Source organism: Mycteria americana, chromosome 12 (genome assembly GCF_035582795.1).
Source record: "Mycteria americana isolate JAX WOST 10 ecotype Jacksonville Zoo and Gardens chromosome 12, USCA_MyAme_1.0, whole genome shotgun sequence".
NCBI lineage: Eukaryota > Metazoa > Chordata > Aves > Ciconiiformes > Ciconiidae > Mycteria > Mycteria americana.
The window spans coordinates 3,444,734-3,460,614 of NC_134376.1; the positions used below are offsets into that span (position 1 = coordinate 3,444,734).

The following is a 15,881-nucleotide window of genomic DNA, read 5'->3' on the forward strand; positions in this document are numbered from 1 at the left end:
CCTGCTCCGCTGTCCCCTCCTGCCCGAGGACAGCTCTCTCCCTGCAGCTCTGCCATTTCCATAACCGACCTGCAGCCCCGTCCCCATCCCAGGGGCAACCCCCCCGACCTGAGGCTTTTGGGGAGTTTGCAAAGGGGCATCATCTACTGTGTGTCCCCCCCCTTCGCAAACCGGCCCCCCATATTTCACGGGGAGTCAGCATTTATAAACTCCTGCTCTTGTGCAAGCAGCCCTGGCCCCCCTCCAGCGCTTGGTTTATCCAGGCACGGGCTACTCCCAAGCTTTGCATGGGCGTTGGGCACCAACAAAGGCTCCCCAGAGGCAGAGGGCGAGCGCTGAAAGCAGAGATCCACGCCCGGGGATGCGGGCCTGCTCCCTTCCCAAAGGTGTTCACGGGCAAGTCACGACACCTACGCCTGCCGAGATGGAAGAGCGAGGCAAAAACCTCAGGGCAGCGGGAGCTCAGCCTGCAGCCTGCGGGCTCTGCCAGGATTAACATCCCCGCGGTGAGTGCCAGGTGGGGTGCACGATGGCACGGTCTCTCTTATCCGTGATGCCGGCACCGAGCAGAGCCACTGCCGGCACTGCCACCCGCTGAAACAGCCACCGAGCTCTCTGCCACCCGCTGAAACAGCCACCGAGCTCTCTGTTAAGCGAAGTGATTTGTCTACAACCCCTCGGTCTGCACCCGCTTGTTGTCCTACTCGAGCCTGCTCTGCCCAGCATCGCACCCAAGAGGATTTGCACAACCCTCCTGCTCTCCCTCGGGAGATGCAACCTCGGAGCCAAGAAATAAGTTTTTTCGTCCCTTCAGCAGCAGCAGGGGAGGCAACGGTCCGGGCAGAGCAGACCCGGAGCAGTCGCAGCTTAGCAGATGAGCGTTAGCATCACTGCTGCAGCTGTCAGGGTCTGAAGATACGAACAAGGCAAACCATGGAGACTATCCTTTATTAGAGGAGTTTGACAAGAGCTGGAGAAAACCTAGCACCCTTGAGGCATACCAGCCTCCAGGGCCTGAGGTCTCCCGAGACCTGAGGAAAAAAAAAAAAATCCGTGTGACCAGCAGCTTGTCTTTTGGCTCCCCTGGATCAGTCCCTCCCCCAAGCACCCTCACCTCCCTGCACACACCATGCCACGCTTGCAGGTTGGCAAAGCCAAAAAAAGCTGCGCTCCGCAGTCACCGGAGGGGATTTTCCAGACCTTGCCTACCTGCCCTCCTACTCTGGCTCTGCGTTGTTTGCACCCAGCCAAGTTTACCAGACAGAAGCCTCAGAGAGCCCCATGGCCAACTACAGCTTCAGACGGCGATCAGCAGCGTCCAAGCACCTCGTCTAACGCAAAGGCTGCGGCCGCCGCTCGGATCTGCTTGGACAGGCAACGCGCTCCTCGGTGCGGCACAGCTCCTTGCTTCTGCTGGGGTAGTTAGTATTACTGTCACTTCTCCGGGAAGCATCTGTCCTTTCATTTGGGTTTTGTAAATATGTCTTGCTGCGTACAGGGCTCGCCCAGGAGCAAGCTCTGCTTTTGCACAGGGGAGCAGCCGCGGGGCCCGGCTGGCTGCAGGTCCGGAGCTGCTCCCACCTCCGCAGCAGAGCTCCCGTGCGGCATTGGGTCAAAGCCTTTCCTACCTGCCTGCCTAAGCAGACTTCTCCAGGAGATGGTGGAAGTCATCTCAGGAGTGCCTCTGGAAATCGTCCTCTGTCGTTAAACGCCTGCCTTTGAAGCTGGGACCTGACTTTTTGCCTCCTACTCCTCGGGGCCAAGAGCCCCGATGGCAGAACAAGGCTGATGAAAGCTCCCAGCCTCGCAAGGGTGCTCTGCGGCTAAATGTACGGAGACACAACAGTGCTGAGTATTCAGAAAGGCTGGTGATGAACCACGCTCACTCGAACCAGGAGGAAGGCACGGCACCGCGCTCCGCATCCCCGGGCAATCCCCTGCAGCAGCATCTTGTCCCGGCACCGCCTTCTGCCGCGCACGTCCCCGTGCGGTGGGATCCTGTCTGAAGACCCCACCACAACACTGCTGCAAGTTTTCCTGAGCAAAACTGGAAATGCTGCTTCACTGCCAAACGCTTGATCGGTCTCTCTGAGCACGTGGACTAGAGGCAAACACGCGGAGCAGCGATGGCCGCGGGAAGGTCACCGGCGCTGGGGACAGCCCCACGCGGAGGACCAGGAGGATGCTTCATGGCACCTCCATCCAGAGGAATGGCATATAGGGGAAGCACAGCGGCAGAAGGGACGCAGGGGGACCACAGATTTTCTTTAGGTGATCGCTATGGGCCAAAGTCCTGTTGGGCATCTTGTTCACCAAACTGCTCAGACTGAGTCTTTTTATTTATTTCCAAGACTGCCCAAGTGGGGAGAGAAGGTCCCCGTGGAAAGGGGATCTGTGCTGTCCCAGCTCTTACCTTTCACTGCCAGCACGATGGCTCCGAGGACCATGATGAGCGTCTGCAGTGCGTCTGTGTAGATGACGGCTGCCAGCCCCCCTGCACGAGAGCAAGGCACAGCGTCGGGAGCGCCGCCGGCTTCGGGCTCGGTTGTGAAGTCCCAATAAAGCTGCCCGTGCTTGCGGGGACGTGCCTGTCACCGGCCTGGTCCTGCCGACACCGTGGTGATGGGGGGCTGCAGTGGAAGCGTGAAGGGGGAACGGCTCCTCGGGGGGTCCCCTGCAGATGGGGTGGGGAGAGCAGCCGACGGCCGCGAGGGCTGCCATCCCACCAGCAGCAGGGAAGGGGAGCCGGGGGATGGCAGGAGGGGAGGGATGCAGCCCCACGTCCCCACGCAGTCGGGTGGATGCCGGCCACCCCCAGCCCCGGCTCTTTGGATGCTCCAGCAAGCAGACCACGTTCAGGACACGGATCTCATCGTTCATCCCACCTCTCCCTAACACCATACCAGTCCTCCCCCTTCGTACACTCCTCAGCTCTCCTCCCAACCCTACAGTTTTATTTTTCCAGCACCTGACGCTTAGCGGGGTCCCCCTTGGCCATCCAGCCAGCAGCATTTCTCCCTTTCCATCCCAAGCTCTCCCTCCGGACCTGTTGCAAACCCAGGACCTGCTTACCTAGCCAGAAAGCAATTAGTCAGCACATGAACAAAAGCATTAAAAAGTAGCGGAGCTAGAGAAATTGGGTCAAAAATCGAACCATTTTCAACCCCAGTCACCAACTCACATCCCAGGAATTCAGGGCTGCACCCTCCCTGGGATATGGAGGGTTGTTCGCAGGATGAGGGTGACGCAGCAGTCACACCCTCTGCCTGAGCTCACACCGAAATGCCTTACTTCACAACAAGCCTTGTGGGCAGGAAAAAACCCGAGATGGGATTTGCTTAAAACCAAAGTCTTGCAAAATCCACCATGTTTCGGATATACTTAAACTGTTCCCCTTTTGATGGCTGGGATGAGATAGCAAGGGAGAATTTACTGCCTGGCGTCTCCACTGGCGCTACCGGGGAGGGAACATCCCAGCCAAAATAATAACTGAAAGGGCTGGCAGGGATACGCAGTCGCACGGTCTGAGAGTGGGACTGCAAGCCAGGAACCCACTATTTCCAACTCCAGCTCCAAACCCTCATAGCCTCCGGATCACGAAAGAACCGTATGGATTGACCCTCCACAAAAATAGCTGGTCGCATGATGGGGAAGCATGGGCAAGAGATAATCCTGAAAGCTTTGCAGATGGAGGGCAGCAAGTTGCATTGCAGGCAGGGCAAGTGGGAGGGAAATGAGTGGGGTAGAGGGCTCTCAGGTTGTAGATTCCATAGTAATAGTCCTGTAATAGGAGAAGCCCTGATTATTGCTGTTACAAATAGGTACACACACAAGAAAGAATTAGCTAAGTGGTGGTGGAGGAGTTATTACAAATGAAAAGCCGTAATGACAAAGGAGAGCTCAGGCATTGAGTCATTGTCTGAGCTGATGCTCAAGAAGGATGCTCAGATACTGGCTGGATAGGGCAGGGAATACAAACCCCATTAGTATAAATCCCCTAAGACCTTCCAGGAGAAAAAAAAAAAAGAAAAAAAACCAAACAAAACAGGAGTGTAAGTGGTGTGGTTCAACTAAAGTAGAAAGATTGAGGCCAGCAGACGCTGAGCAACCTACCCGCAATGGTGTAGAGCCCTGTGACCACCAGCATCAGGATGGTGGAGAGGTAAAGGTCCCAGCCCAGGCAGACTTGCACGAAGAGGGCCCCCGAGTACAGGTCCGTCTGTGCGTGGAAGAAGAAACACAGGGGCTGGGACAGGTGACATCCACTGGCTACACAGCACCCAAGGGCTGTTGCAAGAGCGGCACGGCAGGGAAACGGTCAACACCACGGGTACAGCAAGGACATTGCGCTGCACGTGCCAGGAGGACACCTCCCAAAGCCAGCGCTGAAGCCCGGGGTCCCACCGCTGCAGGTGGGTGTCACAGGCCACCTTCCCCCAACCCCCAAAGAGCGGAGCAAGCGGCTCCAGCAGTCGTTTGCAACTGGGTTCAGCTGGACGCAGACAGTGGGACGTAAGGGTCAGAAATGGGATGCCTTGGGGCATCAGTGCTGCCACAGCCCTTGAGAGCAAAGCAGGGAGCGAGAGATACTCAGCCCTTTACAGGATCAGACCCTGACGTGAGCCACCTCCTTGTTGCCCCGAGTCCCCCCAGTTCCCTCCACCGATGGCAACGCCCTGCTCTCCAGGCGGCATCTCACCATGCTTTCTTGCAGAGCCCTGGAGATGGGGCACCTCGTACCAACCAAGGGGCCACACTTCGCCGAAACACCAGCACCCTTGGGTGCTCCTAGGAGGCAGCCCAAGCCTCACCCCCCCCCCCTCCAGCCCAGCACATCTGTGCTGTTTCTGCACCCCGCTGGCCCCCGCGGGGCCGATGCACGGGGGTGGCTGTGGCTGGTATTTCATGTTCTGCTTGGCAGGATTCACCCTCCTGGCACCCGTGCTGCCGGCAAGGAGGCTGCCAAGGACCAGCTCCCCCCATCCCCAGCTGCAGCTCAATGGTCCGGGCGTCAGACTGGTCAGAAGGGCGGCAGCGAGCCTAAAAACGCTGCTGGGGGCAGGAGGGGATCTCCTCCCGGGTGCAGGGACTTTTCACGGTGCTTGCTGGTACCTGCAATGCCTTTAGTGATGGATGGGGCAGCTCTGTGCCATGTCACTCGAGCCCATTAGTGGTGCTCAGGTGGGTGCTGGTGGGGCAGGACAAGGTGCTGCCCTGCTCCCTGGGGACCACAGCAGCGTTTGAACCTCAACAGCCACTCCACGGTGAGGAGCACACGTGGGCAGCCCCAGCATGGAGTGCAAGACCCCCAGGACTGCTGCTCCTGAGCATCTCCGGGAAAATATCTCCTCCTGGTTTTGCACAGATGGGGAAACCAAGGCATGGGCAAGTAGCAGAAGTTGCTTCTGGCCCCGAGAGAGAAGCAGCAGCCCAGGGGTCCTGCACCCCAGCGTGGACCAGCACAAATGCATCCTCCAACACGTCCCGTGACCTTTGCAGCCCCACTTGCAAAGCCCCTGGAAGAGGCTTGGGGTTTCTGCTTGGCCATGGAAGGACAGACCAACTCCACGTCCAACACGCTGCCTCCACCAGCCCCAGCATCTCCTGCGTCCGCATCACGTCCCACGGGGACGCCGGGAGCGTGCCTCTGCCGGAGGAGCGTGCGCAGGCCTGCAGCTCACTCAGCTGCCAAACTCCCTCGAGGTGATTGACACCCCAAAAGCGACCACCGTTTCCCACCCGTGGGAGGGCTGGACCCACACAGGGAGGTCCGGTCACAGTCTCATGGGAATGAGATGTAAAGCAGAGACTCAGAGGGAGCTGGGACACCTCCTCCAACAAAAGCAGCAATGCCGTGGGAGGAAAGGACCAGATGCAGCAGCCAGTGCTCATGCCACCGCCACGTCTCCACCCGCAGCTGAGATCCAGACATCCCCAGCGCTCGGCTGGGGTATCTTCACAAAAACCTTGTTTGGAGAAGGAAACGGGGCCAGAAGAGGCAGGAAGAGGCAAGACGAGCTGACTCCACGCCCTCGCCTGGAGCCGTGACAGCTTCCCACAGCCAACACATCAGCTCCGATCTGACGTCTTTCTTCACACACCTCCCAGAAACCATCCCCCAAACCGCAGGGCTGTCTTGCCCGGTCATGCGGGAGCAGTCGTTTGGGATTAGTAACATGGAAGAGTGGTGTTATTTCCCATATCGTACCTCCCTTCCCCCAGCTCTGCCCTTCCTCCTCCCAGCACTGCTCCAGCAAGCTCACCAGGCGGGAGCTGAGGACTGTCATCGTGTGACGGAGAGGGGCCACGCAGAATCAGGCGATGGAAGAACCAAGGCGCGTGCCACCTAGCAGGGCTCCGTCAGCCATGAAACCCAGTAGGTGAGCACACATCCAGCTTCAGCACAACACGAAAGCCCATTCCCTAGCAGATGAGGAGCCCACATCGTTAGACATAACGTTGATTAAATCACAAATCAAACCGACCAGAAGAGCACTTAGACCATGATCTTGAGGATCCTAATTCAGGGACTGTTCCACCACATCTGGACCAGGCTTTACACCACAGTCATGCCTAGCATTCCCAAGGGAGGTACTATGTGTCCTCAGCTGCACTTGGGCTTGGCCATGTCTCCGGGAGAGCCCTCGCCAGCAGCAAGAGGCAATTCAGCCCTGGAATGTCCTGCTGAAGAGGAACCAACTCATGGGCAACCATGCCAAAACCTCCACCACTGACTCCACTTCAATAGATGCCTTTTCCCCACAAATGAGATCCAACCACAGCTTGATACCACAGAGACCACCAAGCAGCCCTATGAGAGGACAACTAAGCCATTCATGCAGTCCAAGCTTCAACTACAAGGCAGAAAAGCCCCAACCAAAGGCCCTCAGCCATCTCCTCCCAATGCAACCTGAAGTGGGAACCCAAAATATTTTGAGCCTCCCCAGCGCAGTGCCAGCCAAGCATCCCTGGTGTCTTCTGGAGCTCCCAGTGTCCTTTGGAGGGATCCATCACTTGTCATCTCGGCACCTGCCAGAAAGTCATGCCCCCCCGTGACTGCCTGCTTCTCCAGCAACCCCTCCCCAGAGCCTAGCTGCGAAGACTCAGCCCTCGACACGATATTTCATAACCGCTTCTCCAGGCTTTCTCAATGCTTAATCATTTTTGCAGTCGTCTGCAAATGAGTCTAAGCCTTTGCTATGAGGAAGCAGAGGTGTCTCCACCTCCCTTCCTGGTAATTCTGCTAGGTTGGGAAAAAAAAAAAAATAAAAGCGCATGTGACTGAGTCGTTAATAAGACATCCCAAATACAAAAACAAGCTAATTAAAACCAGGCATGACCTATTCATAAAACAAGTCCTTTCAACTGTAAAAGGAGAGCTGAAGCCTTTGAAGTCAGGCCTCATAATCCAGCAAGATGCCTGCCTCCACCAGTGACCTCACTTGGAAACTCGTTCTTACCCAACATCGTTAATGCCTTGCCAATGAAAGATGGCTTTAGAAACAGCTTGGATTAAACAATTGGTGAAGCCAAAGCCTCAGTAGAACAAGTTACCCTCAGTAGAACAAGGTATAGAGGAGTCTCCAAGGGCTCTTCGCCAAGGCTAGGACTCCTGTGCAACTCCTCACGTGTTCCTAGCCAGCGGGGACACCATCTCTCAGCAGGACTTTGGGCTGCCCTGCTGCACCCTGCCATGAAACGCAGAAGGTTGGGGTCCACCAAAGGGTGAATTCCAGAAGAAGAGGGATTGTCATCCCCCCTACCCCAAAAGAAGAGCCAAGGGTTCAGCAGTGATGCCGTGTCTCAGCTCGGGAGAACGTGGGGCAGAGATCCATCCATAAACCCAGCGTCTGCAGGGAGAGGAGGCAGGAAAAGCCCAGCTAGTCCCAGGCTTTGAGGCAGCCCCCAGGGAGGACCAAAGGAGACCTCTGCCAGGAGACAGCACTGCCTGAGTTTCGCACTCTCCTCCCACGCTCCCCGCTGTGGTCATCACCGGGGACGGGACATTGGGCCAGTTTGGCAACGCCCCGCGTGTCCGCAGACATTCATCCCAACCCGCTGCTGGAAACAACCGTTGTTTGTGAGATTTACCATGAATGGAGCCAGATGCCAAGATAATCCCCTTATTAGATTGATTCCTCTTCTGTTGCATCCTGCGTGACTCAGAGATCAGAGAAAACTCAGCAGACCAAAGAAACTATAGCGCCGGCGGAGAAGAGGCACAGGAAGAGGCATTTGGGAGTGTCCACCAGGCTCCACAAACACGAGGTTGTGCTGAGAAGGGCCAGGAGAACCGCAGAGGTTCCCATCGGTGCAGGCACTGCGCAGAGGTCATCTACAGGTTCATCTGGTGTTAGGCAAGGGGTGACACCACAACGGTCTCCCAAGCTAAGAATGAACTTGTAGGACGTCCATCCCTTCTGGGCAAAGCCACGGAGAGACCGGAAACCAAAGGGACCAAGCACATCCCCATGGCATGGGCATGGCAGGGCACTGTTTTGTAAGAGAAGAGGGGACGTCTGTGACAGTCTGGAAAGAGACTCAAAGACAACCAGCCCTCAAGCTACCGGTAATTTCTTTCTTCAAATTCAGACCAGCAAGAACAAACTACCTCACCAGAAATCCTATCCCAGCTTTAAAGCTTTCTTTTTAAACGCCAGCAGGGATTCACACAGATCCCAGGGACCAACACCACAGACATGGATGCTCCCACATCTCCCTCGAGCTCCTCCCGGCTCTTCATCAGGAGCTGGGGAGAGATGTCTCCTGAGCAGGACGAAGGAGAGGAATAAGTGACAACACGTTACTGGACATTAGGACAACCAGGGAACAATCAAAGTGTCACTGCCCAAACTTGCCAACTGAACTGGTGCTCCAGGAGCCACCGGGCTGATTTCAGGAGAAATGCCATAGGATTTTCAATGCCATAAATGATAAGGGTATAAAGAATATCAGTTTTATGGGAAGAATGCCCTCCAGCGTGACAGGACACTGTTTTGGGGGAGAAAATACAGGTGGCGGCTGCACCGACGGAGTCACCAGCATCACCTCTACCACGCTGAAAGCCCTGCGTCAGCAGGAACACGGGAAGGGCTGCCATCCCCCTGCAACCTGCCTTTTAAACCCGAAGCATAGTGCCTTCCCCAAGGTCAAGCTCAGGGGAAGGAGACGGGGTCTCCTGGACCCGGGGACATCCCATCACGCAGCACTGGGATCTGTCCGAGACGGGCGCAGCCTCTCCCTTTGCATTAAGGGCTGATGGATGTGCGCAGCGAGCCCTGTTTGAAGGCTGCTCCGACCTCCTCGTCACTCGCAGGGAGACCTGGGGACCCCCCCGCAGCTCAGCCCGGGGCCTGGGGCCGCGAAGCCGCAGGGGAAGAGGCAGAAACACGGCGCAGGGAGAAATGCTGTCTCCAGCCAAGCTGGTGTTGGCGAAGGATGGAGTTGGCGAGCGCAGAGGCAGGCACTGAGCGCCTCGCCGTGGGGAAACACGCTCCGGCACCGGCCCCCCTGCCCTGCAGACACCAACTTCTTGCAGCCAGCCACATGCAAAAGTACATTTCTTGCAGCTGGCCACATGCAAGATCACGTTTCTTGCAGCCAGTCATCTGCAAAAGCATAATTCTTTTAGCTGGCAAAATGCAGAAGCCCCAGGAGACCCCGGGTCAGATCCGCCTGCTCCATCAGCGGTGCAGGATTGCTCCCTCCGGCGTGTTTTCTCCTCCAGATCGCTTCTGAGCTGTTTGCTCTTGATCTCTGTCTCACTGTCTCCAGCCCCCCAGGGCTGTCTGTGCCTGTCTCTCTCTGCTTGCCCTAGGTCTGGTGTCACAGGCTCTTCAGCTGTTTTACCTCGGATAAACTCTTCCCACGGTTACCAAGCAGGCAGCAGGAGCAGAGGCTGCGCACAGGGAACTGTGAACGAGGCCAAAATGGGGGGAAAACATCCCTGTTGAAAAGCCCCTGAAAATCAGGCACTTTCTGTACAGGCTTGGGCATCTTACAGGTGCAGCAAGGCTTCCTTTCCTCAGAAAACCCGTGTGCCCTAAAGCAACAAATGCATTCCCAATTCAGTCCCCGGCTCTGCCGGGTCCCTCGGGGGTGCCGGAAAGCATCGCTGCCAGAGCGTGGAGGAAAAACGCAGACGATGCAACCCAGCCTCCGAGCACATTTCATCCACAACCTCTGCTACAAGGCGAGTGCACCGTGAGTTTGGGAATCCTGACACCCAGGCACGCATCCGTCAGGGCCACCCAGACACGAGCATCGCTGCTGGATCTACCTACAAATGCACAGGGTGTCACAGATGGCACCTGCCCACAAATTGCCACCTCCTGTCCTGCTCCCTCCCGGAGCATCCTGCAGCAGCTGCTCTCCCCTGATTCGGCAACACGAGGTTTGAGCCCCAAAATAACCTTTTGCTTGCTGGAAATCAGTCGTGGATCTGTCACGGAGTCAAGCGGGAGCTACTCACAGAGATTTTGGTGAAGATGGAGAGCAGGAGCGACAGGCCGGAGAGGTACATCCGGATCCTCTCCCCTCCAAACCTTCGCTGGAGATACTCGGGCATCGTGACAATCTGTCGGAGAGAGAGTGATCCCTGCCCTGTCCGGGCCCCCTTCTCCGGGGATGGTCCCGGAGGGAAGGCAAGGGGACAGCTGTATTCCCAGAGCAGGGCTTAGGAGTCTCAAAGGACAGCGGTGACAGCCCTCCTGGGAGCAGGGGACCTGGCCGGGGCCACGCTCCCCGCAAGAGGCTCAGGGCAGCTCTACGTACCCCAGATGAGATGTAGACAGGCACAAACACCCAGGCCAGCGCCAGAAGAGCGTAGGTTGCCTGTTGGGAAGGAAGAACAAGGCACAGACGGAAAAAACGCTGATCCTGCTACAGCTCGACGTTGACTGCAATGGTGTTAGGCAAGGGGTGATGGTAGACAATGCTAGACCCCATCCGCCACTCCTGACCCAGCCCCAGGTCACCCTCAAATGCACATTTACATCCCCAAATGGCTTCGGATGGCAAGTGTGGGGGCACAAGGCCATGGTGGAGACCCTCTCTCTGCCCCCCCGGCACCCCCACTAGCAGGAGCCCACTCCCCTCAGCCCTTCAGCTCCTGACCGGCCATTTCCTACTAACTCCTTGAGCACCAAGCAAGCCGAATGCCATATCTTTGCTGCAGAACCCAAGGGCTTTCAAAGCAACGGGGGGGAAGCAGGGAATGGGTGACCTATTCAGCTGGACTAGGAAGCTCTGCACTGAAATGTCCTTTTCCCTGAGCACGTGGGCTTGAGTTGACTCCAAATTCACTGTACGTGCACTAGACATGAGCCAGAGAAGCTGACTTAGCAGGGTTGTGTTAATTACCCCCTGCACGACTCCTCCCAAGCCTTTCGAGACGTTGCATGAAGCTGCTGTGAAATGGGCCATCTGCTGCTACACAGCTCCAGAAACTCATTTCCTTAATAACGCAACACGTTTCTTACGTTCCACTCGAAGCCGGTGACAGCAATTCCCCCGGCAGCACCAGTCCCAGCCAGCCCGATGAAGAGCCCCGAGCCTTCGCTGCTGGCGAAGAGAGAGGCACCGATCTGCGGAGGAGCAGAGGAGGTGCTGCGGGTGCTGGCAGGCGGGGTGCCCGGCCACCGGCTCCCCACGGCTTGGCACGGCAGTCATGCCAGCTGGACCACCTTCGGTGCTTCCCCAGCAGCACAGCCCCGAGGGGATAACTCAGTAAGAGCGGGCAGCAAAAATAACGTCTGAACGGGAGCAGCAGAGCGCAGACCTCCCAGCCACTTCTAAAATCAAAGCGTGGCCAAAGACACACCATGTGTGATGAGGGACGCGTACATATTTTGCAAGAAAAAAAACCCTTAACAGGCTCCAATCCAGGTAGCTGTGAGCCCCAGCAACCAGCGCTCCCACGCACCCAGCTCATCTGGGCATCCCTGGTGGGATTTGGATGGACTTTCTTGTCTTCAGGAGGATGAGGAGGAGCCATGTGTTGCTGCATTTGCCACGGTGGCCACGCACCCTGCCCAGAGGTGGCCCTGCGCAAGCTGCCAGTGCCAGACCCGGGAAGGATTTATCAGTTTATCAATATCACGCCGAAGTAAAAGGAGGGAAAAAAGAAACTTGGGACACCCATGTCTTGTTGGAGCCACCAGGAGCACACGGGGCCGGTGGGGATAGATTTTTGACTCCAACAACCCCTCCCCAAGTTCAGAGCAGCCTACGAGGAGACCGACCAGAAGAAAACAAGCTGGGTGGGCTCCAGCACCCTTCGTGCAATGAGAAGGGAAACGCAGCTCAGAGGGCACGAATCCTGGCAGAAGGAGGTGTACGGGGAGGCGGGGAAGTGTGGGCAGGCGGTGGAGAAAGCAGGGGCGCAGAAGAGGGAATTCAGTGGGAGGGGGAATGGTGCTGGACGCCCCTGCCGCCCAGGGTGTCACAAGAGGGACAGAGGTCTCTACTTACTGGCCACCATGCCATGTCTCTGCCAGCAAGGAAATAGCCACTGACGGTGTTCCTGTTCACCCTGCATGAAGACTGGGAGGAGACAAGATCAGCACGGAGCACCCTTCCCTACAAACCCAGGCAAGACACCAAGAAACCAAGTCTCCCAGACAAGAAGCCAAGAGACAGAAGACTCTGGATAATTAATGGGAGCTCTGCAACTCCAGCTTAATTACACGAAATGGTGGCTGCACCCCGAGTACCTGGAGCCACGAATAGCAAAGGAGACACCCCGAGAAGCACGGAGGATGTGCCTGTCGTACCTCCATCCCGCACAGACAGGTTGGCTAACAGGGCTCAGCTTTGGCTATATTTCTGCAAGGCAGAATAAATGGCTTTGGAGAGCCTTTGTCTGGAACTGCGGGTAGCTGAGGGCTTTTTCTGTTAAGCAGGGCATTTGTCTCAACACCCTTTAATAGACAAGCAGGAGATCTGCTTACGCCCAGCAGACCGGAGGCCAGGGGAGAGGTTTGTGCCACGGTTAATTCCACCTCGTTCTCAGGCTATAGGAGTCTTTCCATAGCAGGTGAACGGGGCGGAGGGTTTGTACAACAGAACTGAGCAAATGCAGCACGACAAAATACATAACAAGTGCAAACTACAACAAGAAAATAAGAGAGGCTTTCAAAATATTCCACACGGAGAAGCCAACCCTGGGAAAAAAAAAATATATTCAAAAAAGAAAGCAGAAAGGGAACAAGAGAAAATGCTCTTACCCATATTCCCACCGCAACGTTTAAAGAAAAATAAACCACTACGACAACCAGATCAGCAACACCGAACTGCTGTGAGGGGGTAAAGGATCCAGCAGTGGAATTGCCCTCCATCATTCCTCTGCCTCCTTCCTCATCCTCAGCAAAAGCCTCACACAGACAGTCACTGAATCAGTAACTCGTTAGCGGCTTGAGGGCATTTATCATTAAACGAGCTTTGCTCCCGAAGGCGCTTGGGTGGGCAGCCTGGCTGCCCGCTGCCTCCCTCCCCGCCCTTCCCAAGGGAAGCACAGTCCAAGGCGAGCACCTCTTGATTTCAGTGTCTCACAAATGAGCAGCTACTTATTTCCCATTTCCTTGGGGTTTTCTGCTTCTTCTACCTTGATCTTGAAGAAGCCGCAGGCTCCACTCCAAGCTGCCCCTGCAATTAATGCGTTTCTGCGACACAGACTCTCAGGACACGGGCTCCCAGCAGCCTGCTTGCAGAGGTGCCTTACATCTAGATATGGCTGGACAAGAAACCGCCAAGGCTTTTGTCTTCTATGAACTGTAAACCAAACTCCAGTATTTTTCTTGCAGATACTAAGTCTGGAAAAAATTTGCATGATCTTCTGAGTAGTTAATGACTGTAGAAATTCCTGAATAAAGCAGGGTTTTTAAAGCGTTCTGTACATTTGAAGGATCCCAGAGAAATACCTCTAAGAATAGCTGGCGTTTCTGGTGATCTGATATTTTTGCTTCTGGGAAAAGCACGTAGAGATTAGGTAGCTCTGCAGTTGTATGCTGTACTGAAAGGGGTATGAAAAATGTCCGAGTGAAGTTGCACGTGCTTTGCTCCCTTTCAACCACTCCAATATATGAAAAACCAAAGGACCAGCAATCCAGTCTTATGACCACAACCGCTCCTCAATTCTTGAGTCCTGATCAATACATTAATTGCACTGCACGAAACTAGGCAAAGTTGGGGGTTTTCTACACGCTAAAGCAATGATCAAACACAGGAATTATGTGAACGTCCGAGGTGGATCCTCAGCACGCCAGCGAGGGCTGACCAGCAGAAACGCCCACGGAAGAGATGAAGCTATTCCTCCAAAGGCCTGCACGAAACAAGCAGCAGGAATCAACTTTTGAATTTAATGTTTTTCTTTTGATTTTAATGTTTTTGGGTATTTAGTAATCATACTGTTTCCTGCGCTGAATGCTTTGCTGGCTCATGTTCAAGTGGCAGCACACTTTCCAACCACGTATCACAAGGTTTCACTAATTCAATAAATACACTGCAACTAGTAACGCCCATCACCGAGACAGGTCAGACTATTTCTCCTCTCTTTGAAATAGCCGCTGAGGCACCCAACCGCAACTGGAATTTAACCTGCATTAACACATTCAAAGTACATGTACGCGTTAATACGTCAGCTCTGTGTATCTATTAACATCGCTGAACTGTTTAATAACCTACTGTCATTAAAGAACAACCAGGTACAGCTTTGCATTTTGTCGTTTCATAGAGACAGAACGTACCTCTCTGGACAGGACTGCAAAAATCAAACAGAATAATCTTGTGCAAAATAAGCTCACAGAATGAAGAACAGCGTTATCTGAACAGCAATGGGCAGCTGCTTAAATAAAATCGCCATCTGACTTGCTGAACGCACCAAGATTAAGTAGTGTAGATCTTTTAGCAATATCTAGGCCTTCTAGCCACAGTCCAGGCCTCCATCATTCCCAGCACTGTGCCAAGACAGACAAGGGAAGGGAGAAAAAAAAAAAAAAAAAAAAAAAGGGGGTTTTATCCTTAAAAGCAAATCAACCTTCCAAAGCCCTTGGAAGTTTGTCTCGAGTAGAGAGAAAAGGTGTCAACAAAGGTTAATTTTCACTTCTGGTTTTCGACATGCCAAAAGTTTTATACTCGTTTGCAGGACATTCTGATTGAGAGAGATTAGACCAAACAATCCCTAAATGCTCATTAATTCCACCACCGTTTTCTCTGCAACAGGCCAGGAACTTCAAGTCTCCGAGACTGGAAGCTCCCAGCGTGGCAGCTAGCCGGCCATTCCACACACATGTACCTAAGGATGGAAAAACCAACCTGAACAAGTTAAGCTCTGCGCTATGGCCGTATTTTTTAGCTCATCCATACATTCAGGCCAGGCTACAAACCTCTGACCTGTGATGAGCCAATTCGGATTTTACCAGCTGGAACCTCTGCCTCCCGCAATATTCCCATGTCCCTGTTGTTCCTTGACATCCAGCCGTAGATTTCGCCCCCTCCCACGTTCCCTGAAGCAAAGCAGCACACTGGAAGTGCACTGTAACTGCCAAATTACAACCAATCTAAAAACGTTTGTGATAGCACCTGCAAGCGGACGGTGAAAGGTTGTATTTTGCGTCTTACAAGACTGCTCAGCAGAACGCAGGCTGAAAAATGACAATGAGTTATCAACAGGAGGGAAAAGCAGCCTCTCGCCTCGGCTGCAGGTGTTTCACTGTAACAACAAGCAAAATGCATGTTATTCTCCTTACTGCCAAGAAGCCTGAATCCTGTTCATATTCCAAAGTCACACGTTAGCATAAAAGAATCAATTCACCTCTTGATTTCTCTCAGTCACGTAATACCTGCAAATCATTTTTAAGGGGACACACTTTAGGAGACAAGTG

The 15,881-nt window shown here is 54.6% G+C and overlaps 1 protein-coding gene across 3 annotated transcripts in view; it reads right to left on the minus strand.

The window, feature by feature from the left end:
• SLC5A10 (solute carrier family 5 member 10) overlaps positions 1–12,501 on the minus strand; it is a 40,737-nt gene extending 28,236 nt beyond the window's left edge. For 2 of the 3 annotated variants that reach the window (XM_075514771.1, XM_075514769.1), the window contains exons 1-6: positions 12,472–12,501; positions 11,481–11,585; positions 10,774–10,833; positions 10,472–10,576; positions 4,114–4,219; positions 2,414–2,494 (exon numbers count right to left, since the gene is read on the minus strand). In XM_075514771.1, the coding sequence (XP_075370886.1) occupies positions 2,414–2,494; positions 4,114–4,219; positions 10,472–10,576; positions 10,774–10,833; positions 11,481–11,585; positions 12,472–12,486 (472 nt within the window). In that variant the 5' untranslated portion in view covers positions 12,487–12,501. The remainder of the gene's footprint in view (positions 1–2,413; positions 2,495–4,113; positions 4,220–10,471; positions 10,577–10,773; positions 10,834–11,480; positions 11,586–12,471) is intronic. The other variant, XM_075514772.1, reaches the window with a different exon arrangement.
• Between the last annotated feature and the right edge of the window lie 3,380 nt (positions 12,502–15,881).